Below are 25,347 nucleotides of genomic sequence, written 5' to 3'. Positions count from 1 at the left end.
ATATTTGCTCAGGATTATTTTGTTTTAATCTCCAAATTAATTTCTGTTGAACTCTAACTTTAGCCATCAAATTAGACGTTTTGTCTTTAAAGCCATTGGACACTTTCGGTAAACAGTATTGTCCAAAGGCCCACACTTCGTGTATCACAACTTATATATAAAATAACAAACCTGTGAAAATTTAGGCTCAATCAGTCATCGCAGTCAGAAGAAAATTACTCAAACTAATTATTAGCATTAAACCTTACTTGCTAACGAGTAATGGGGAGAGGTTGATAGAATAAAACATGTGAGAAACAGCTCCCTCTGAAGTGCATAGTTTTCAAGAAAGAAGTAGTTTTTCACGATTTTGATTTCAAGACCTCAGATTTAGAATTTGAGGGCTCGAAATCAAGCATCTGAAAGCACACAACTTCGTGTGACAATGGTGTTTTTTCTTTCTTTATTATCTCGCAACCTATATGACCGATAGAGCTCAAATTTTCACAGGTTTGTTATTTTGTGCATATGTTGAGATACACCAACTGTGAAAACTAGTCTTTGAAAGTTACCAATAGTTTCCGGTGTCTTTAAACAGCCATTTTTAAAAGACCTTGGGTGGATTTCACAAAGAGTTAGGACTAGTCTTATCTCGAGTTAGGACCAGTTACTCGTCCTAACTTAGGACTATCCATGCAATTTGTATATCTCCTAGGACTAGTCCTAAGTTAGGACTAGTCCTAACTCTTTGTGAAATCGACCCCAAAACATGTGGGACCAAATAATCCACAGACCAAAACAGAATTTGATTTAGAATTACAATTACAATGGTTGTTTAAGCCAATGAATAAAAATAATCACACGGATTTGAAGTAATAAAAACATGTTTAGTTGTCCTCAAATCATTTACAAGGTTAACCGTCTTGCTGAAAGACATAAGTGCTCTAACCACAACTCAGAACTACAGTGTAAAAACCCAATCAAATTTGAATCAAATGAGCTAGAATGCATATTATTTCTTCGCCCCCTTCACCAAATCCCTTATTCATAACCACAATATGTTAACATAATTTCAATACACTTTCATATTTCTCACACTGACCAGCAAGCAACCTGGGCCAGCTGTGCCTCTCGCATATTTAACAACCGAACTCTGCTAAACCAAAGAGTATATAAAATTGTATGTGTTAATCTGAATAAAAACAAATTCAATCTCACAGTACCTTGATGTCAAGTTGTACTCGATGCAGACACTCCAGAATTTACCAACTGTATCGACACAGAAACTTGTCCGTTTTTTATTCTCTGCCACACCTCGTACACAGAAATCCAGCCTCATTGACCACGAACTCTAACATGATAACTTCATGAACATGTGCGTACAAGGGCATGCCATCTTTTACAGGGGGAACACTAGTGCATATATGCTCACACCTAAAGAACGATCGCTATTGTGCCAGCAGAAAAGGAAAATCGATGGCTACCTCCTCATTGCAGCCGTGTCCGACTCAACATTTTGTAGGGGATCTAGTTTCGTGTTTGGCCGAGCATGGGGACGGGGGTTCAATGCAAAGATGCTTAGAGGACAGGGTAACCCAACCCAGGTAGCTTTTGAGGAGTCGCTATTTATACAGACTGCACTTTTCTTATTTCTCTCATTCTCTCTCTCTGTCTGCTTGTGGCCAAAAATAAAAGTGCAAGCCTTTTGATCAAATAAAGGAAAAGTGTGATTCACAAACAAATTGGTTCAGAAAAGTGTCTGCATTAAATTAAGTATCTTGAAAGGCTGTGACAAACTGTGCTTTTTCACCATATGCATTTTAAACAAAACGTACGTGATAGGAAACTTAGATGGAATTGTTGAAATTCCCAATGTTGAATGTTTCTGACAACTTTAGATGAATACGTATTTGAGAAAACAAACAAGGCATTTAAACAATGAGTCAAAATCTCTATTGGATACTGAAGACTTCACAAACCAATTGTGACGTCAAACATGCGCGTTGTATTGTTCAATTATTCATCCTGTACTTCACAGTCCGTTTGAATGAAACCATCCAAAGAATATGTTATATAAATACATACACGAACAGTGATTTCCATATCTGCCTAAAAATTTTCTCTACTCTCCAAATAAAATATACTACAATGATTTATATCCACCCATCATTGAAAGCAGTGGACACTATTGGTAATTACTCAAAATAATTATTACATAAAACCTTACCTGGTAACGAGTAATGGAGAGAGCTGTTGATAGTATTAAACATTTGTAAGAAACAGCTCCCTCTGAAGTAATTTTCCACGAATTTGATTTTGAGGCCTTTAGAATAAGACTTTGGGGTCTCAAAATCAAGCATCTGAAAGCACACAACTTCGTGTGACAAGGATGTTTTTTACTTTCATTATTATCTCGCAACTTCAATGACCAATTAAGCTCAAATTTTCACAGGTTTGTTATTTTATGCATATATGTTGAAATACGCCAAGTGAGAAGACTGGTCTTTGACAGTTACCAATAGTGTCCAGTGTCTTTAAGGTGAAACAATTTCATATTCCATTGAAACATCATAATATTCATACAGTCAAAGACTTTTACTATCCCTTGCTGTTGTCGATCTTCTAACTTATAAACCTAACTGGTTTTTCCCAGATAAAATAGCTGTGTTTTTTTTTAGATTTCTAATTTGAGCTATCACACAATAACATGTTGTCGTTGTGCCAGTCATTATTATAGGGCTGGGAATATGAAAGGGGTTTGCCCTATATTACACTCCCTTAAATAAGATCAGATTTTTCATCCACCAAGGAGCTTGCTAGGCAAAAGACAAAATTCTACATTCAAATTTCCAGGGCACTTTTTTGTGACAAAAAAACAACAACCTAATTTCCCAAGTGCATTTCAGGGCGATACCGTCGTTTAAACTTTCTCATTTTGAATATATAACACAAAATATTGTATTCTTGTAGACAAGGCCATAAGTTTGGACTAAACTAGAAATTTAGAGTTTGTTTAAAAACAAACTGTAGGTGTTCGGTCTCCGGGAGTAAAAGCCTTGTGTAAAAAAACAATATTGCATCTTGCTTTGTTCTCAAGATATGTAATAAATGATCAATATTGCAAAAATTGATAATTTAGAGCTTGAAATCAGGTGAAAAAGTCCACAAGACTGCATGGCTTGTAGCTCATCGTTTTTCACAGGACAAGAGATTTGTTTTACAAGAATAAAATCAAATGTAGAACCAACTATCCTAGTATTATATACACAGTTTAGCATTCTAAACTTTGTGTATTTGAACAACCACAATAAATGGGTCAAGTATACTTCAATACTCAAAGTGAATTGAAAGATAATTATCAGACACAAAGTCAACATTTGAGCATCATTTAAAAGATGTTTATTCAGTTGAAAAATACAAAACCGCTGGGCCTGTCTTGTCGGGGGTTTTCTTACCCGGCGCTAAAATCACTGGCCTCGGGCCTCGTGTCTAGAGTTAATTTCCAGCCCTACTCGTGGTACACAATGAACCTCGCTTTAAGTGACAAAAAGGAAATGACCAGAGTCTAGATCTGCCTGAACTTATTTGCAAAATAATCTATGGATAAATCAGTCTAATGATTGTGTTCAAGGCTTGAACTCTTTTTCTTTTATCCAAATCAGGAGCTTCTATGTGAGAGTATCCTAAACACTCAGACCTTCAATACAAATTTATCAAGGCGAAAAATACTGCATTGTTCGTGACTAGTTCCCCCCCCCCCCCATTCTTTTTCCAGCATCCTCTGGTGAAAGACGTTTTATAAATATCCTGTTTATTTTTATTAATGTTGTCATTTGTTTACTCAGTTAAAGCCAGTGGACACTATTGGTAATTACTCAAAACAATTATTATCATAAAACCTTTCTTGATTACGAGTAGTGGGGAGAGGTTGAAAGTATAAAACATTCTGAGAAACAGCTCCATCTGAAGGGACGTAGTTTTCGAGAAAGAAGTAATTTTCCACGTATTTGATTACGAGACCTCAGATGTAGAATTTGAGGTCTCAAAATCAAGCATCTGAAAGCACACAACTTCCTGTGACCATGGTGCGACGAGGGTGTTTTTTTCTTTCAAGGACCGGTTGAGCTCAAATTTTAACAGGTTTGTTATTTTGTGCATATGTTGAGATACACCAAGTGAGAAGACTGGTCTTTGACAATTCCCAATAGTGTCCACTGTCTGTAAGAAAAGAATTTGTTAGGCCGATGTTTTTCATAAATTGGATCATGGAGAAGTTTGTGATCTTTTGTGAGTTCAAGTTCATGATGAGACCTATTGTGCATTGAGTATGATCAGGTATTGAAAGGTGACTCTGGTCATTTTACATAGTCAGTAAATCAATTGTGATTACTTAATCATGTGTTCTGTTATGTTTTTGTACGCAACAATACAAAAATCAACAACAGGAAAACCTCTAGGCTTAAACTGTTTATAAAAATTAGACTATGGTCTAACGCAATTTATTGCAATGAGAACTAGGTGACAGCAGACTTACCAGGTAAGTTTCCCTTGCTTACGTCATTCTGAGCATGCGCACATTATTAAGAACAATGGATTTGACCAATTAGGCTAAGTCTGCTGCAACCTAGCGTCCAAAAAGTCCCCATTGTATCCTAAATTATAAATTAACTTAATACAGAGAGCGCCAATATACATGTAGAGCTGGAAAGCTCAGATGGTAGATCCAGAGGTCATTGGTTCAAGTCCCGCTCAAGTCAATTATTCAACCCAACCTATTTAAATCATATAAAATTCCATGGGATGCTCCACCAAAACCAGATGGCCTTATTTGATATACTATTCATTTATTTATTCCATAAAGGTGGAATTTGAGCTGTTTTCGAGTTTACTGCCCACGAAAACAAACTGTACCGGGCAGGATTTTTATACTGGAAAAACAAACTTTGAATGTTAAGTCAATTGTCTACAATGGGGGTAACCACATTTGAGAACCCCGGTTATTTATTTATACTCTCCTCGGAGAATAATGTTGTGCTGATTTCATCCAAGACGAGTGAGTGATCAATCAAAATTTGATTTCCATTTTCTCAGTGCTCGCCTGCCAGCACCCGACAGAGTAGATGACTGTTTCATGCACCGTTCCACCCAATATGAGAACAGTGCTGGTGAAATTACAGCAGAACTGAGTGTAACCTTATTTTATAGCAGCCAACCTGTGGTTACTTCAAATTTTTACAGTCTACACCTTAGGGAATGTTAAATTCAATGCCGATAGCCAACTGTCGTCACTAGAGGGGGGTATTAAAGAGAGGCACCAAGGAAAAACTCAGGTTTTGTGATGCACTCTTTTTTTTTCAAAAGATAGAGACAGTATTAATGAGAGTGAAAAAAAAAATATTACAAAATCTCAAACCTCGTGTTAAAATGGTGTGAAATGACTTTGTGGTTTTGCCAACTTCCTAAAATATCAAACCACGCTTTAAATATATGAGTCTTAACATTTTTGTCATGGAATCTGTTTTAGCTCATTCCTAAACTTTGATGATATTCAATTAAAATGATTTTAAATTTGATGTTTTGACTAACACAAAACAAAACCTTTAGAATGTGTCCACACATTAATGTTGAAGATATCCATTTATCATTAAGGTATCCAAGCTATCTAGTTGGTAAGACACTTATTGCAAGGGTCCTGGATTCGAATCCCACCTGAGTAATATGCCTGTGATATTTATTCACAAGACTCGGGAAAGTACTGAGTATACAGTGCTAACACACATCGGTGTATGGGTAAATCCCAAATTAATTTTCTTCATCCCGGTGCAAATTTAACATCTATTATATCCATTTACCTCATATTTAAATTTTACCCTGAAAGAGTGTACATGTAGCATAGAATGAAACCATACACTAACAGTAGGTACACATGTAGCATACTTATAATCACCCCACTTCCATAAGGACTGTACATAAACATCACATTCAACAGAATCTTCAATGCAGATTGCGTGGTGTTCATTTCAACTGTGTTGTGTTTAATTTATGCAATTCGCTCTCCAAAACACCTGGTCCCAATTTCATAAAAATAAAAAAAATGGTGTTTTTGTAGCAAATTTGTGTGCTAAGCTAACATTAGCCAGCTATAAATATTACATGGTATTTTGGCTGGTAACCTATTAGTGTTTTCTGCAAAGCAAGATTGTTCTACCAAATTGGGCCCGGGTGGTCGATCAGGCCATATTATATCACTTACAACATAATCCTTGCTTCTCACAAAACCTCAAAGTTTCATTACAAGTTTTCCCCACACAACAAAAACTAATAATGACAAAATAAAACTAAAAACAAGTGAACCAGAAATTGCTCAGGCCTGGGATTCCATTCAAGATGACAGGGCAATCAAGCGAAATTCAATTTTCAATTTCTCTGTGTGTGGACGCCGACCTGCTAAAGCTGCATGGCTGTTTCATGATTAAAATAAAAAAATAAAAAACGAAGCATGTAGTGAACAAAACAAATGCTCGGTGCCTTCGTTCCTATTTATTACAATTCCCTTTGACTTGGTGATTTAATTTACTGTAGCTTAAATCCGTTTCATGGATAGAGGAAAGAATATGGATAGTGTATCAATAGCTGGTTAAATAGTAACAGGAATAAGCACTGCCATGGTTGGGATAGTGACATGCATAAAACTTTATTTTTTTTATTTTTTGGGGGACTCTTTGAAAATAAAATTCAACCAAGTGTAAAACAGCATTTTGAAATGTACCTGTATCTGCTTGTTTATATAAATATTTTTTAATACACAGGTTTTTATTCAGTAGGGTCACAGATTTTTTTTTAATATAGTGCTGAATTACAGGCCAAATTGTTAATAAAGTCAAGTCACCTGTGAAAGTTCCAGCTGAGTACAGTGTCTACTACATGTAAGTGATGTTTGATGTTTGATGTTCTACTTCTCAGTGTTTACTGGCTCAAAAACAACACAAAAACCGTCACAGTATTTTCACCAAGAACATTGAGCCCATCCACCATCCACATTGAGGTTACAACGTGTACCAACCGCAAATCTGGCCACAGCATAGCCCTCACAACAGTCACAACAGAAATTTCAATCCCCAAATCTTGAGTCTGGAGGTTCAAATTTTGAGATACTTTGAATGATTCCTGATCAATAGGAGCAGTCAGATGAAACAATTTAGGTGTTTTTTTAAGGCCACTTCAAGATGTGCGCCACAATTATTGTTTTCCAGAGACCGTTGCCATCTACTCTTAGGGCTGAAACAGGGTTAACCCCTTTACAGTCCATACGGATGTAAGCTTGGGTATCATCAGTCCGAAGCCAGGCTGGTAGAGCAGAAAGCACTACATTCCCCAATTTTACAAAGCAAGTGTCACGACCGGGATTCAACCCACACTCTGCTGATCAAACACAGGAGCTTGAATCCAGTGCTCTTAAACCCTTTCGGTAAACAGTATTGTCTAAGGCCCACACTTCGTGTATCACAACTTCTATATCAAATAACCAACCTGTGAAAACTTTGGCGTAATCGGTCATCGGAGTCGGGAGACAAAAACGGGAAACCCACCCTTGTATCCGCGCGTTTCGCCGTGTCATGACATGTGTTTAAAATAAATCCGTAATTCTCGTTAACGAGAATTGATATTGTTTTACTGTTTTCTCAAAAAGTAAAGCATTTCATGGAATAATATTTCAAGAGAAGTATTTCACCACTACCTTCTGTAAACCCTGTAAGTTATTTGTAAATCTGTGAACTTTTTTTTTTTTTTTTCTGTACCGAAAGGGTCCAATGGCTTTAACCACTCCGCCATGACACGCCACAAAGTCATTGCTTTAAACATAGTTACCATCTTCGTAACAAGTACGCCTAAGAATAGAAATTATACCTTTTTTCAGGGTTAATACCAGAGTATGACCCTACATTTTATTGAGTGCATGACCCACTACCAACGTATGTATTGTGATCATGTAGTCGGTTCACTTCATTAGATGCAATACTCAACATTCAAAACCGTTCAATGCGTTCATTATGTTTGTTCTGTTTTCTTAACTATGCATGCATGTATCATGTGCTCCTGTAGTATTTTCATCATTCAGACATACAATAGGGTAACAAACCGGGCAGCCTGTATTATGTACAAATTGCAAATAATTGACAGGTTCCTGAACGAAAAGAACGAGATGTGGAGAAAACACTGTTCACCCGAGACTGGCGACAGCTCACGGGCATGGTGTAGGTTTCTGTCCATCAAGATCTTATTTTATGGATGAAATCGATACAATGTACACACAGTCAAGTGGGCGCAGGATAAAAAAAAACATGGATCCATCTAATCCTGCAGGATACATCAATTTTTTCAAATCCACAGCAATGTTAAGACTCATTTAAGGGCAACCAAGAACCCCACCGCCCCCCCCCCCTTAAGTAATGCACATCCAGCACATTGCACATTTGTGTGTGTACATACTTAAGTGTTCAACATTAGTTCAGTAAATGAAACGTTAATTAAGTGGGTTAAACACATAAATGACAAGGAGTACTGATGGCAATCAACCTCATGGTACTAACCGATAGGGGCCGCTACGGTCTCTTAAGGGTTTAAGGGACTATTTCAAAACACTCCCCCACTGATTCCAACTTTAAAATGTTCCTAATAATAAGCCTTACGGCGTGAATGAAAAGATACATGGTAAATGAGTTTTATTCCCACCCCCATGGGTTTAAGGGCCTTGATAGACAAGGCAATCTTTACAGGCAACTTGGAGACAACAAACTGCAGGGCATGCTACAGAACAACTTAGTGATTTTCACACAATGTCTTACGATTCTTAAGAATAATATGAAAACATTCAAAAGTGAATGGCCTTCTTTCTCAGAGATTGCCTGGTTGCCATTGCCTTGTGTGTTTAGTTTATACTGGAGATAACGATTCCGAAAGTTCTCCACAAAAACGGCAGACAAATTTGAGAAGATACAGCTAAACCTGTATGGCCTACATGTATGTATAACAGGAACTTTCTAGTTCAAATCATATATTTAATTCTTATAATTCAAGTAACACTCAGTGATTATCCATTTCTGGGTTCAATCTTTAAAATGTAGACGATACGTTTTATAGATATATTTGATACAAAACCCGCCCCCTCCAACACACAAGGGAAATTCTGAATGGCCTACCTGGACAAATAAGAACAGGGGTAAACATTGTTATTATCTTCAACAAAAGTTGTCATAATAAAAATAACACTGGTTTACAGAATTGCAGGAAGTCCAAGGTTTCCCAAAAGGTACAAACACAATCACTTATAAAGTCTCCACCCATTACCTTATCAAGCATGGACAGGTTTCCTAATAATAGAAACGGAAGATCAAAGGGTGCAGTGTTTGCAGATAACGTGGCTTGATATAACAGTGCAATTCAATCTGGCATATCGATCGTATCATTCAATGTACAAGCCAAATGATGAAGTGTAGGGGGGAGGGGGGAGTATTCCTCTGTATCAAGTAGCGGACTCCTTAGAAGGAGCCCTTGGACCACGGGAAGTAACGTCAGGAAAGAAGACCCATGCGCATTGATTCAGCCACACAGCAATCTCATTGACTCTTGTCAGTTGGTGCGCGATGCCATCAACGGCCTCGACAATGGCCGACAATCAAATTAAAAAACAAAAGAGCACGAGCGGCGGAGAGAAAGGGAGAAAAACAGGACGCAGTTTCCATGGTGACAACATAGGTCTCCAAAGATGTAATTTTCTAAAAAAGTATGTCAAAACAGCGCGATGGAAAGAAAATTAATCGCAATTATAAAATGAGTCTCGTCGCAAGGGCTAGACTCACGTCACCAAGTCTTACAAAACCATGAACACAGATAACGGGTTGATTTAGTATGGGAGAAAAACTGGAAGAATACAAAATTGTTTGTTATTCCACCAGTTTTTATCAGGTAATTAAGGTGAGAGCAGCTTCGCTCACACTGCCTCAAACTTATGGCACCATCTCCAGAATTAGTAGATTTTATTCCATTGATAAGTTAAGGACTGCTTTAAAGCATTTCGGTTGATACCCAGTACATCTTGTATTTGCACATCTTGTATAAATTGTGTTTCGTTGTTTATTTTCTCCCCTGAGGGACATGTTTTATCACTATGTGCCCTGTATAAAATGGTTTATTATTAATACTAAAATCAATTCTGGTATTCTCAAATATATTTTAATGTTTCCATTGTCTAAACAACATCCTACTCACGGTTTTAAAAGCTCATATTTTCATAAGATCTTAAGCTCTATCCCACGCTGCATGTGATAGAGGGGGTGTCAACTGATACGGGAAAGTGGTTGGATATGAAAGGGCAGGACATAACTCTTTCAGCATCCTACAAAATCGGTATGGCAATGGTAAGTGAACCAATGGTAGATGAATCAAAAGAAAACGAGCTTAAATTTATCCATGCAATACCTGGACATGTAAACAACACACTTAGATTGCCCCTTGCATGGGACGTAGAGCAGTTGGTCCCGTGGGTTGTGTAATTGTGTAACACATAAAAGAACACAGTGCACTTATCAAAAAGAGAAGGGGTTTGCCCCGGTGTTTCTGGCTGCATATAACACCACAGCACATGGTGCTAAGTAAGAGGAGTTGGGTAATTCGTAACTCAAATGTTAATGTAGTCCCACATCCTTACAGGAAAAAACTGTATGTTAAAGCGCCTTAAGTGTCACTGAGTGACGAAATGCGCGCTATATAAGAAGCAACTGTTATTATTGTTATTAATAGTCGTTGAAAATATAAAACAAACAGACCAAGTCATTGACTTCATTTATAGATGGAGATGAGGTCAAAAGAGTTCTAAAAACTGCCTTTTTATGAACCCCAACCGGCAATAAATGTCATTAAATACAGATGAGTAGTCCATCATCGAAGCTATTGAATGCCATTTTGACGGTAATTAAAACCCAAGACCAATATTATCATAATGACTTGTTGTACATAACCTGTGTAGTGTGAGGGAGGAGTAGTGGGGGGGGGGGGCTCAGTTTAATTGCTTCACGGTTTCTATTGACTCAAAACATGCCGCATCGCAGGTGTCTCATATCAAATATTAATTTTTCCAATTGGTCCCCTTGTATTGGCGTGTGTTTACCACATAGTGATTTGTTTGTGGAGTAAATTGAGCTTTGTGCAAACAGAGGGGTTGTGGTAAATAAAGTGGGATGGGTTACGAGGAGGGGCCAGTGCGAGGAGGGCTACATGTATCTCTGTTGACACAGTACTACTGATATTCACTTCAATGGCAAGAACATGGAATAGCTATACTGTTGGTTATCATTTCAGAACTCTGTAAGGGGGGGGGGGTTGAAAGTCTATTGATGAAAAGCTGCTATTATATCCCCCTTAAAAACATAATGTACTTATTGTTCAAAGATGCTATCATATCTGTAACTTTTTTTTAAATCCTATTTCTCTACTTATTGTCTGTGGAGCAACTTGGGGGGCACACTAAGAGGGGGCATATGCCCCACTAACTACATCTTATTTCATCATAGACTTGATAGGCCTACTGATAGTCTAAAGCAATTCATGTCAAAAGTTGAACTTAAGAAATAAACGTGGACAATGACATCGCGACTCACATTGCATTGAGCATGGTATCAGAAACCTGGTTCCCGAATGAGTTTCTAACACGTTGATATCACAGCGTGTTTTGGTCTAGCGGGTTAGAGCACTGGACTCAAGCTGTGACTGATCAGCAGAGTGCAAGTCCGAATCCCAGTCGTGGCAATTGTAGCCTTGAGCGGGATACTATACCATAACTGCTTTGTCTTTTGAATGAGACATCAAGTCAGAGGTTCTGAGTCTAAGGATTGGTAGTGGTTTAAAGAAAAATGTGCTAACCAACTAGATTAACTTACAAGACACAAGAGGGCGCTGCAGCATATAAACAAGTGAATACATTGCAATGTAACTTGTTTGCTTTTAATTTGACCAACTCTGCAACAATTTGGGCCCTACTGTGGTTTTGTTCTGGGGGTTTGGGGGATATGCCTCTGTTGTCCCTGGAATTGGCCTTGGTGCCCCTTCATAAAAATTCCCATAGACTTGAAGATTTTCTTATGGAAATACGTTTTGCAAAATGACAATGGCCTTGCCCTCTCAAAGATGAAATTTCAGGTCTGGGGTTCAATAAAACATATTACAGAAAGAGAAGATTTATCTACTTAGATTTCTTTTAAAACAGTGATAGATTGTAAGTTTGTGGATAACAAGATAAAGACAGAGAGTTGGAAAGTGCAGCAGTACGAGGTTAAATGCCAAAGGAATACCTCCCAGCAGACCTACCAGGTCTCACGCATTAGGCGTGAGACTCACGCATTAAGGGTCTGTCTCACGCTCTCACGCACCGCAACCATTTTCTCACGCACTGGGGCCAGACCAGGAAAAAAATCTAAAATAATGCACAATCTTCAGATTGCAAGAAGTTTTTCAGAAATATCAACTTGAGCTAATTACAAAAAAATTTCTGCCAAAAATGAAACACGTTTTTTTTATTTGTTTTTCCCCTGGACCAAGATTTTTTTTTTTCTCGGGCGGCGATTCTGTATCCGATTTTTGAAAACAAATATCAGGGGGGTGGGGGTTGAAAACACATAGTTGGACTCTAAACTTCGCATCTCTGTCCCAGTATCATCCAATGGAAGATATACAGCGAAGGGACTGGATGCAAGGATGGTATGCAGACCAAGTACTAGGAATGTGGGTACATGTACCTGTAGAAGGTGCCAGAGTTAAGATACCTTCTAACTAATTGTACTATGATAGTACCTGTATAGTACAGGACCCATGTTCGTGAACCCCGTTTGCACAATAGCTTGCTAATCACAGACAAATATTGTTTAGCAGAAACTGGTTGCCAGCCAAAAGTCCATCGAGTTTACAATTGTTGCTACTGGTGACCCACTCCTTGCTGGGCACTAGCTAAAAGAACATTTCAAACGGGGGATGATGCAAGGTACACACCTACCAAATTATCAGCTGACATACGTACATCTACATGCAAATTTAGCACAGATCTGGACCATCTGTGACTGCAGTGCATTAAATGGAGTACTTGAACAGTTGGTGGAACATACTGACACTAATGCACAATACATACAGCCAAGTTCTGAAGTTCAAATCCAACTTGAGTCAAAGCTTGCCCCAAGCCACTCCACACCGTAACACCGTCAGTGCTCCGATAGATTCAAATGCAATCCAACGTTGCAACGACTCTCAAAAAATACTTATAACTTTTTTAATCATTACTATCATCTTGTAAAGCATGTAACTTGTATGTTAGACTTGACTTTAGCAGCACTTGACTTTAACAATGTCCACAGTGTGTAGTCATGGTTACTGGAGTCTGCAGCTCAACTATTTGATATATCCAAGCTTGCACTGTGTCCAAAAGGTGACATTATAGAGAGCGCTCTTTCACAATATCGATCACTGCACGGCGGAACCCTAACTACTGTAGGGAATTATCCTATAATAGGCCCTGCAATAATGTCGGCTTATCTTACAGTACATCCTCTGGAGCGTGAATCGTTGAGGTGTCCAAAGATGCATAACATGTGCATCTTAAAGGGAACGTGTACGTTTGGAAGTCACTCTTAAAACAGGTATCTTTGGTACCTTGAAAGCCAACTTCACAACTGTGCTAGCTTTTACTAAGTTGCAAACTACAGCTTGCTTTAGTCACTCTCTAGGCAATGATGTAGGCATTGATTTATACAACTAGGAATTTCTTGTTCATGTTTGTCGTAGTATTATAGTGTTAGCCAGATGGGCATCTGGCTGTCTTTTGACACCCTTTTGTGATAACTTGAACACGCTGCTTGGCCGCTAATTTACATGTTAAAGTGTTGAGAGTGAACGGTATGGAAACACAACTTAGACACCCAGGCTAATACCTTGAATGCCTAGCAGGAGAACAACATGATGGAATGCTGCTCTATTGTGCATACTGAATTCTACTCCACTTAAGTTGTGTATATCAATCTCTTAGTACACATTACAAGTATTCGCCAAAAGGCTTCCCAATGAACCCAAAACAATCCTCATAGAATTAATAGTCCTGTGGTTTGTTCCTCATCATAATTTTGCCTTAAATAATATTGCGGTTTTTGTTCATGCTGTGCCTCTTTAGTTTTTAACAGCCTGGCAGGCTAGTCAGATCATAAGCCATGAAAGCAAGACCCGCAGGAAAATGTCTGGTTTAGTCAATCCGCACCACACACAAAATCCTTTTCTTTTATCTGCCAGATATTCATGGGTTTTCGTGCATGACCTCGGTATGAATATTTAATTAGTCAAAAGGGCTTCTGAAATTCTGCATTTCGGCCTTTTCTGCAAAATTTGCAACAAAAATAATGAACAAGTAAATTGAAACGAAGAGCATATCTGTCGTTAAGTATGAAAATATCGGTACACAACTCAAATTTTAAAAAGAGAAATTTGTACATCTAAAAGGGCTAAAATAAGAAGAGAAAAAAAAACAGTTTTAAAAAAACGGGCAGATTGTTCCGTTATGAATGTTGCCAACAGTCCCCGAATAGTATTGGATAGATTATTTAATATTCTTCCCGGAAATGTTAAAAGGGAGACCGAATCATTGCTAGTCAAGACAGGATACAGCTATTTCGACTTGTAGTCCAAAACTCAAACGGTGATTGGTTGACGATGACATCATCAGTTGATATGGCGGGGTCCGCCCAATAGTCCGAAGGTCCGTTAGTCCGAAGGTTCAAACTGGCTCGTGATGGCCCGTAACGGCACCAAATTTGAATGTGGCGGCAAGAAAATTTCAAAATGTTTAAAATTTTCGTCGTGCCACTTGCATCGAGCAATCAGCGCCAAGTGTCCGCCAAGTGGCACCAAATGGCGCAAACATATCGCCCTTTGGCGCAAACAATCCGCCTATTGGAATCCACTGGAATGTTGCGCCAATGAGATTTCGCGAAACATAGCAACATTTTGGAGCAAGCCGGTTGGCATTTGGCGCACGCCATATGGCACCCAGTTTATTCCACTTGGTGACACATGCCGAGCGGACATTAATTCGGCGCCACAGCGAGCCACTACGCGCCAATCACATAATCTTTGGCGCGAACTGGCACCAACTGGCGCTGGCCCAGTGGACTCCTAGCATAAAGCTTTCAAGCCACAGTGTTAAATTATAAGTTTGTTGATCCTGGCCATCACATTACAGTTATGGTGTAAATTTCTTGTGGCTTTAAACGCTTTATTTTGCTCTTTATTTTTTATTTTTTTTATATATTCATTTTACTTACTGACTGTTTGTGATTGTTCAATGGCCAAATAAATAATATGAAAGAATACAATCAGGACTCTGAAAGTGTAGGCTTTCAGAGCTCTTGCTTGAGTTTTTTAAGGCTTAGCTTGAGTTACGTTTGCTTAATTCTTTTTATTTTAAGGCTGGAGCTATTTTATGCTTTCGAGTCTTTTAAGGCTTAGTTTGAGTCACTATCACTTGAGTTTGTTCTGTTGTTAAGACTTGAGCTCATTAATCCTTAATCTTTTTAGGCTTGAGCTCATTTCAAAGAAAAGTTTAAGGCTTAACCCTTTAATGCTTGAGTCTTTTAAGGCTAAGCTTGAGTCACATTTGCTTAAGACTTTAAAGGCGTAAGCTCTTTAATGCTTGAGTCTTTTCAGGCTTAGCTTGAGTCACATTTTGCTAAAGTTTTCAATGCTTGAGTCTTTTAAGGCTTAGCTTGAGTCACATTTGCTTGAGACTTTAAAGGCTTGAGCTCTTTAATGCTTGAGTGACATTTTGCTTGAGTTTTGCAATGCGCGAGTCTTTTAAGGCTTAGCTTGGGTCACATTTGCTTTAGTCTTTTAAGACTTGAGCTCTTTAATGCTTCAGGTTTTTAATCAAAGACTCAAGCCTTTGCTGCCACATAAATTGACCTGTCATCCATGAATGAAACGAATGACCTTAACATAATGTCCCCTTCACAGTGAAATTATTTGTTGTATACCGCAGGCTATTTTTCTCCGTTAAATGTGATCAGTTTATAAGCAGGAACATGAACTAGTCCCCCGTCCAAGATTGCATTACGTGCCACCTGCACATAGCAATTGTAACCTGTTCATGAATGTGCTTATATTCTATATAGTACAGAGGACAAGTAATTTCATCAGATCGATTGGAAAGCCTTCTCAATTGAACAACTATGGAGGTTGGAGTAACCACCTGCATTTGCCAGTGCTGGCATTTAACACAATTAAAGGGAAGACAATTTACTGCACAAGAAAAAGTACCCCTCCCCTTCAATTTGTTTCTCTTATAAATTAACTAATTTAATTACTTTATGGTACATCACTGCAAGGCCATAGGAATTCAGCTTAATCTGAACATTCTTTTGGGAATTTAATACAGAAATACAAACAGCAGCTAATATAATTAAAATTTCACAATGATATTGCTTTTTTTTTTTTTTTTTTAGCTATAAGAACATTAGAAAGGGCATTGGTTACCATGTCTTACAATCTCACAACAATCAATACAAGCTGTGTATAAAGATGTTGAGTGTGTATTTTTTAGGATCAGAAGACACTGTTTTATCATTTGTAAGATATGTAAATATTCTTAAAGGCAGTAGACACTATTGTCAAAACCAATCTTCTCACTTGGTGTATCTCATCATGCATGAAATAACAAACCTGTGAAAATTTAAGCTCAATTGGTCGTCGAAGTTTCGAGATAATAATGAAAGAAAAAACACCCCCTCGTCACACGAAGTGCTTTCATATGCTTGATTTTGAGACCTCAAATTCAAATCTGAGGTCTCAAAATCAAATTTGTGGAAAATAATCTTTTTCTCGAAAACTATGTTAGTTCAGATGGAGCCGTTTCTCACAATGTTTTATACTATCAACCTCTCCCTGTTACTCAATACCAAGTAAGGTTTTATGCTAATAATTCTTTTGAGTAATTACCGAAAGTGTTAATGCACCAGTTTTTAAGCATTCTTCAGACAACGTGCAAGCATTCCGCATCGTCGTTGAGCCTCAGTATTGCACTGCTCTTAAATAAAGTCCCATGCAGCAACTTCGGCAGTCTCTATTGCTTAGCAACCAGTTTAGTTCATTTAACATTGCCAACTTATGCTTGACGGAGATGCTTCCCTTCTATTAAAACGAGCCAGTACACACTGGACTCACACTTTGGTCAAAATGTCAGGTGGAATCAAGGATGTGTATTGTTTAAGCTTGGGCGATATCACGATATTATCGAATATCGCGATATTAATTTGGAAACGATTTCGATATCGGATGGATTTGGTTTTAATTGAAATATCGATATATCGCGATATATCGCGATATCAATTAAATATCGCAATATCGCGATGTATTTGCTAGCTGAGACATCTTGCACCCCATAGGTTTGGAGTAAAACCAGAAGAATAAGTCATTAGAACACCTCTCTTATGCTATGACTGTCTCTTCTACAACTTTCACTTGGAGTTTGAAGACTGATTATGTCAAATTTAATTAATCGCGATTGTATCGAATATCGCGATATATTGTCGGCAATTGTCATGAATAAAATAAATTGATATCACCCAAGCTTAGTATTGTTCACAGCTTTCTAATTTCCAGGGTAAGGACATTTGCAATATCTGGGGAATTGTTATATAAAAACAAGGTTTTCAAAGAAAATGAGAGGCAATTACGACAACTCTACTCAGTACCTGTACCTAAGTAGGGGTTTTACTGCTTTTACGTACAATACATATCCTGAGTTTCATTTGTATTTCATTTATTTAACCCTAGGATCTCCTCCATTTTGGCGAAGCTGGAGAAGGTTGGGGTGAACTGAAGATGTAGGAGTGCATAGTACATTGGCTTGTACCATTGAGGAGGGAACTTAGACCAAATTGTACAGCAGCTGGGTGAATCCTGCACACATCACTCCCTCATAGCTGCAGTAGTTGGCCAGTAAAAGCTAAATGATTTACTCTCATTACTCCCTAATAGTTCAAGTTGCCCATTCAATTATCTTGGGTTTATTTTTGCTGGCAGTCAGTAAAAGCTCATTAATTCACTGTACTAACAATGTTGAGTCACCCTCCCCAGATCCAACGCCATAACAATTTAGGAAATGGCATTCACACTTCATGTTCATCGACAACACATTCGACAGGCACTTTATAGGATGAGTGTTATGGGCAGAGTGTGATAATCGCTTCTCATCATCTCAACATTCAACGCATTTAAGTATTCATATAATTTGTTTCACCATACAAATTTGACAATGCTTAGTGTTGTGGTAGTACACAATGGTACATTTATGTCAAGGAAACATTTCAAATGACAGTGATGTTTAGCCAAACTGCTTTGCTGTTTTTGAAAAACAGGGAACTGTAATTGCATGTGAACATACACAAATCCCACTAATTATAAGCTTTTGCTGGCAAATTGAGAACATGCTTCATTTACTACACTGAATGAAATGTCTGGAAAAATGCACATTTATATGCTGGTGTTAACTGTGACTAACATGTCAAAATGTCAAAGATGGAATGCACATGGAATACGTACAAGCGGCCAAGTGGTTAATAGCATCGAACTCAAGCTCTGGTGTTTCTGATTAGCAGAATGTGGGTTTGAGTCCCAGTCATGATACTTTACCATAATCGCCTTTGCCTTCATATGGGACATTAGAAGCCGTAGGTCCAGTGTACAAGCATTGGTAGTGCACGGAAAATAACCTAGAACACTCATCATGGAACAGTAGGGGTTAACCCAGTGTTTCTGGTTCACATCAAACATCCTTGTTAGCAGGTTTCCTTAAGCTTGTCAGCTTCACTTAAATGTATGAGGCATCCTTTGTTTTATTACCAGAATTTGTATAATATAATAACAAGCCGGACTAGATTGCACCAAAGTCAGTCAGTGAGTTTACCTATGGGCCAGTAAACTCAGGACTGGACAAGTTTGACTGTCACATGTTTTTCAATTGAATAAATTTATCTTTAATATAAAAATTTAAAAAATGACATTGAAAAGTTGACATTGAGTTCTGTCAAATATCAAATTACACTCTGTGGAATATTTTTTTGTCTTATTTAGATTCTGGGGTCGATTTCACAAAGAGTTAGTTAGGACTAGTCCTAACCTCGGACTAGTCCCAGGAGATATTAAAAACGTATGGGTAATCCTAAGTTAGGACGAGTAACTCGTCCTAAGTTGAGATAAGACCATCCTAGTCTTAACTCTTTGTGAAATCCACCCCCTGTCTTGTAAAATCAATTCTGGTCCAATCATAATTCTCAGCTACTATAAGCCCTGTGAGTGTGGAATTTTACCAGAAAATCAACCCCTGAATCATAAACAAAACTTTGCACAATGTACTGGTATAGGCATATGTCATGGTCTACACCAGGGCTCAATTTCATCATAGAGCTAGGGTTTCATAGAGCTGCCTTAAAAGCGCAAAAAGTAGCTAAGCACATCAACAGTATGCTTACTAGAACAAGACTAACGAGTCAAATACCATGTTGCATGTACAGTTTGTGACTGGTATCCTGCCCTTTTTCGCTTAGCAGACAAGGGCCCAGTATCTAACATCATCAATAAGCAGTCAGATATCTTCTTCCATCAATTGACCTTGGATCCCTATAAGGATTTGTCACTATAGAGTCCATATTCACTAACTTATTAGTTCCCCCAAATCAAGAAGGTAATTAAACTCAACTACAGTAAGGTCACTTCCTTATTGTCAAGGCATAGTGGAATGCTTCCTGTGTGTGGATAAGGGGAGTATCTGTAGAGCAAACACTTTGTCAGGAACTTTGTCAACAAGGCTGATTTAACCATTAAACCATACACAAAGCATCCCTATCAATGAGGTCTTATAATGCGAGTATTGGAAATATTGGGATTAGGTGAGCAATTTACCTGAAAGCACTGGAGAAAAAAACACATAAACCCTTTTATATACGGTATCTCTTCTCCTTGTGGAATGCAGCCCTAATGGGGAGGCCATTGGACTTGTTTTATACCCTTATGGTTGCCCTGGTGCACTTTCACCACCAGGTTCCAGTTGTATCAAGAATAAGCCACTTCGGAATTCAAGCTGCGCATGTCTGTTACTGCTGACAACGCATTTTGTCTATCTCCCATGACCTTTTGACAATGCGGGTATTGTCAAAAGGTCATGGCTTATACCCCGGGACTTTCCCATTTACCTTAACTCAAGAGCAGGGGTGGCTATTACAAGGGTTATGCCCAAGGGAAAATCAGGGGGGCGAACCGGGTGGGGCTAAAGTGATCATAGTGTAAGCCGATATTCTGGAAATAGAGTAATGTTAAAAGTGCTATACTATATTTTATAAATAACAGGGTGGGTGTGCAAATCAGGGCAGGCAGTACTAGAAACCTGAAAGTTAATTTTAACTGGCCTAATGTATATTTACTTAAACTTTTTCATTTTTTCAACCGCCACTATGGTCAACTGAAAATGCTCAACTGCAAGACATGTGGTATAGTGGGAGAGTTGGAGAAGAACGCCATGGGTAGGTACCTGCTGTACATGTATTGAAAAAGGGAAGATAGCAGAATTGCGAAAGTTTGCGATAGCAGAAGTTTGGAATTTGGCACCACACAGTCTGATATCAAAAGAAAGACATCTGGTCATAGGTCCATCGCAGATTTGTCCTTTGAAAAAAAGTAGGTGGAGTAACAAGGTATGGCAGCCATTTTGAAAAGTTGCTTGTTATACTACCTAGATGCGCATGTCTCAGATTAAATGACACAATGAACGTGTCAATTAGTCACTGTGTGGCCAGACTTTTTACAGGGACTGTTTAAAGGGACTGTTTAAAGGGACTGCTGGCCAGGGCAACTGTGACAAATGCAGTCACTGGTTATGTGGGCAGCTGTTTTGAGGGCAGCTAATTACCTTTGTTATTCCAAATCTGCATTATCATCCATCGAAAATACATTGTAATTATGTTTGTGACAACAAAATAGTACCGTATGCTTGTCCGCCATTTTAAAAACCACTCAAAAACACCTCAGAAGTATGTTCGCCTAAAGTTGCCAACGTTCGCGGCGAACAACTCGTTCCACTTGAAATTTTTGGCAAACGTGCGCAACTGTTGGCAACGTTTGCGCGAGTGGAACGCACCCCAGAGCAATGTCCAGAATAACAAATTTTTATCGTTGAAACTTGTAATGTATTCATTGTAGAGAGGGGAAGCCTTAATCTCCAGTTGATGTCAATTACACTATAGTTCACTGACCGGAAGGTTAACAACCTAAACGTATCAACAGTCACAGATCAAATGCACTTTCAATTGGGAATGAAAAAATGCATGACTAGAACTAAGGCGGAAAATTGGAAAGAGGCGCTTCCATGTTAAACAACAAAATGACTAGCAAATAACTTTTAAAGTCACCAGGGCCAAAAAACCACAACAATATAGGGTGATGGAGGTACATGTAAATCCACTATGGTCCACTATGTAATTGGCATTTATGTAAATATGCTTTTTTAATTAAAAAGCAAGTAAATCTATGTGTAATGCATTTTGATAATCAAAATCAGGAGTACTTTAGTTCGCCCGTCAAAATGAAGTTTTGTTATGTTAAAAAATAGAAAATGAGAATAATGTTTAATGTTCTAAATTGTTTTGTGTTTTTGTCTGGAATCAAGGCCAGTTTTAATTTCCCCAGAGTGGAAAAATAAAGCTCTTATCTTATCTTCTCATTCGTGGGGGTTTTGATGATTAGGCCTATGCTCTGGGAAATCATCTCAAATACAGGGAGCACTTAAAAGCAATTAAAACCACACATTGCAGCAATCCTCTCTGACGACTACCTACAACATCTCTGATACAAATTATACATCATCCATAATCCCAAGTCTGCGTTAAACAATGGTCCTCCATACAAGAACAAATTTCAAGGCCATTCACTCATTACGACTCTTCAATTCCAAGGAAATGAAATACAAATAGAAAGCCGGTTTCATAAAGATACATGTATAATGCATCCACACAAACATGTTTAATAACACATAGTGCACTTGTCTCTTAAAGGTAGGGTTAACGTTTGGGAATGATCCTGAAAAATTAATTGCAGAATTTCTATCCAAAATCTTACTTTTTTATTTCAAAGCTAATGGTAGTATTAAACATCCTGTGCAATGATTTTGTAGGTATGAAATAACCCCGTTAATTAAAAATCAATTTAAAATCCATCGGGCCTTTATCACACAACATCCACACTACCGGTTTTAAATGGTCGTTAAACAACTCGTCGTTACCCTTTTATTCCCTTATTGATTTCTGTAATGAGTAAACAACTACAAAGGCCTATTTTCTACTGCTTGCAAACATTTCATGATTTTGACTCAGCTTGTGTAAATTCAAGGTAATTTTCCTAGCTCTACTGTTTGTCAGTTGGACAAAGGAGAACAAACATTGTTTGAACTCTTTGTCTAAAACTAGTTTGAAAACTTCATTTACCTACAGGTCTAGGTTGAAAATGTGTTGCCAAATTCAGAGGCAGTTGCCCCAAACAAATTTGAATTTGATCTGCATCCTGTCAGGGTATTATTCACCAGCACATTGAGACTTCTATTGAACGTCAGGTTACTTATTTAGTTTGTTAACATACAGTTACCTGCATGTAAACCTAAAAAGTATCAACGCGGGCAATTTAGACAACCTTTTTTTTTCTCAATCTTCAGCAAATTTGGACATGCTACTCGTAAATCCTTGCCATCTAGGGTGGTGTAATGAGCCTGGCTCAAACTGTTACAAGATTTGCAGGGAAAAAAAAAGCAAACTTTCTTGCAGACGGAAACTATTCAAAAACAGTGTGATGTACATGTAGTTTACACCAGGACAATTTTCTTCATAATTGGTTTTGCAATCCGCGTCATCGACCGCCGCCTTTGATGTATTAGCAAGGGAAAAGTGCGCGCGTGACTCTAAGCCAATGGTAGCTCTTATCAAATATGGCGGCCGATGACGCCTTTAGCAATCCATCTAGATTAACTTTTTAAGACTTTCCACTAGAAATGCCCTTTGACAAATGAAAATGTCCTGCCCTCTCTAAGATAAGATTCCAGACCTTTTCTTTAAAACTTTAAACTTGTTTGTAGTACAGAGAAAGGACTAGCTACATGTAGGCTAAATCTTAAAGGGGCCGTCGTCAAGATCAAAGCAGGCCAGCGGCTGAACAGTAATGAACTTTCACCGAGTAACAGCACAGTTATGATATGAAGGCAAGGCATAACGCTGTAATTGGGGAAAAGTTCATGTACAGCCATAGCATTGGCCTGCTTTGGATCATAATGACATACATTACAGACTATAAAAACAGTACAAGGTGAGAGCAGCAGACAGTACTTGTACTTGACAGGTGGTAAGCAAGTTAAAACACAACTACTTATGTTCTTATGGTATACCTTAGGTAAGTAACTTCGGAAAGTGATCAATTGTAAAGATCAAACTAAGCCATTTCACACTATGTATAATTAATTCAACAAATAGGATTTACGATCTATTCCTACCAGCATTTAACAAAAACCAATTACATCTAGGGAAAAGAAAAAAAAGGGTTTACACACTGGACCATGAGGAATGGTATCAGCAGAATAGTCTGAGTTTGATGTAACCTGATTTTTACCTGCATACATGTATGTAGAAATGCACCAAACTCATCTTTCAGAAAGATAATGACAGATTTAATAAGATGCAGGAACCTCTATGCACAACCATAAACCAATGAAGTGAAAAAAATATTAATATAATGTGTTCCAAAGATGTACGTACACTCTTCCAAGGGTGACAATGCTTTGCAGGTACCCTGCACCAGAACAATTAATGTCTTTTTTCCTGGTCAAAGAACCTAATCCAAAGACTAGCACGGGAGCCCAAACCACTACCGTACGGATTTTGAGATATGATGGACACAGCACTATGACACCGTTTAAGGTTTGGGTAAATCTGTAGACACCCAAACCAAACCAGTGTCAACCATATCCCAAACAGGCTAATGAAGCCACGCCATGACCTATTTAATGCCCCTGGTCTTGGCCTTTGTGCACCTACAAAACGTTCCAATAGATTTTAAGATTTTCTGATGGAAGCGGTGCATTTGCAAAGTGAAAATGGCCTTGCCCTCTCAAAGATGAAACTACAGGCTAGATAACGGCACTTTTATATGCCCCGACTGAGCATTGTTTGTCTGCTAAAGAAGCCAGCAAGCATCATATTGATGTTGTGCAAAACTCTGTAATGCGAAAAATAAGTGTAACCCTGAAATAAGCACCAGTAACACTCTTGCCTCTACTTTTAGGTATTGCACGACCAACAATAACGTCTTTCATGCCCCGACCAGTCGCTAGTGACTGGTGTAAATCTCTTCACAATAATAGTTGTAAAACAAAAAAGAAAGATCACACGATCTCATCGCCAAACAGTTTTCTAAATAGTAAAAAGGACTCTTGAGGGTGCTATTGTAAATGTTTTCTGGGTTTGGAGGGGGGAATTAAGGGGGTCTCCACTTGTAAACAAAATGAGTAAACAATTTTATGTGTCCATAAGATCAATGTATCTCTAAAATACATGGTGCATTAACTACCCAATGTGCCTGGATAGCTATGGCAAACAAGCATGCCATTTTATATCAAAAAATCAAGACTTCTTTCCAGATCACCAATCTCTGCCAGAGCCCATCAGCTTTTTACAACAAAAGATACTCTGCCCAAACTCCAAAGAAAGAAGAGAAGCTGATGACCTCGCTGTGGACCTCTACAAGGAAGAATGGGAATCTTCAACCAACCCATTGCAGATGTGCCTTCGCCTGTACTCCAACTACCATCGGGGGGGGGGGGGGGGGGGGGGGCAAATTTACTGAGGAAAAGTTAGCAACGACTGAACAGATTGTTAACTGGATATGGGCGAACCGGAAATGTATCATTGGGGACTGAAAGAGTCCCCAAACAAACCTCCATGGTGTATGATCTCACGCCAATTCCCCCCCCCCCCCCCAAATGCCTTGTTTGATCATAAACCTTGGACTTTGAAATATCCTAATCGGATATCTGAATTAGTACTGTGGTTGATCCACTCAAAATAGTCACAGCCAACAAGAATGCATCAAATTCACTGAGAAACTGGTCCCATCTCATGCTTCTTTGATCTTGTGACATGTCTAACTGTCATGCAAATAAGGGTGACCATGTGCGCACGCTTGTTAACATGCTTTGGAGTGCTAGTTAACAAGCGTGCGCGGAGAGCAGTCACTTTTTGGGAAGCCAATAAG

General features: G+C 38.4%; 1 protein-coding gene across 13 annotated transcripts in view; it reads right to left on the bottom strand.

Moving 5' to 3' along the window:
* The window catches only part of LOC139935655 (cGMP-dependent 3',5'-cyclic phosphodiesterase-like), a 247,108-nt gene that overhangs the window by 182,742 nt on the left and 39,019 nt on the right, over positions 1 to 25,347 (bottom strand). The window contains exon 1 of one of the 13 annotated variants that reach the window (XM_071930145.1): positions 13,025 to 13,145. The exons of the other annotated variants lie outside the window; for them this stretch is intronic. Coding sequence (XP_071786246.1) covers positions 13,025 to 13,099 — 75 coding nt within the window. The 5' untranslated portion in view covers positions 13,100 to 13,145. Of the gene's footprint in view, positions 1 to 13,024; positions 13,146 to 25,347 lie in introns of those variants that run through there. 13 annotated transcript variants of the gene reach the window in all.

Source organism: Asterias amurensis, chromosome 4 (genome assembly GCF_032118995.1).
Source record: "Asterias amurensis chromosome 4, ASM3211899v1".
Taxonomy (NCBI): domain Eukaryota; kingdom Metazoa; phylum Echinodermata; class Asteroidea; order Forcipulatida; family Asteriidae; genus Asterias; species Asterias amurensis.
This window is presented reverse-complemented; position numbering and strand designations above follow the sequence as displayed.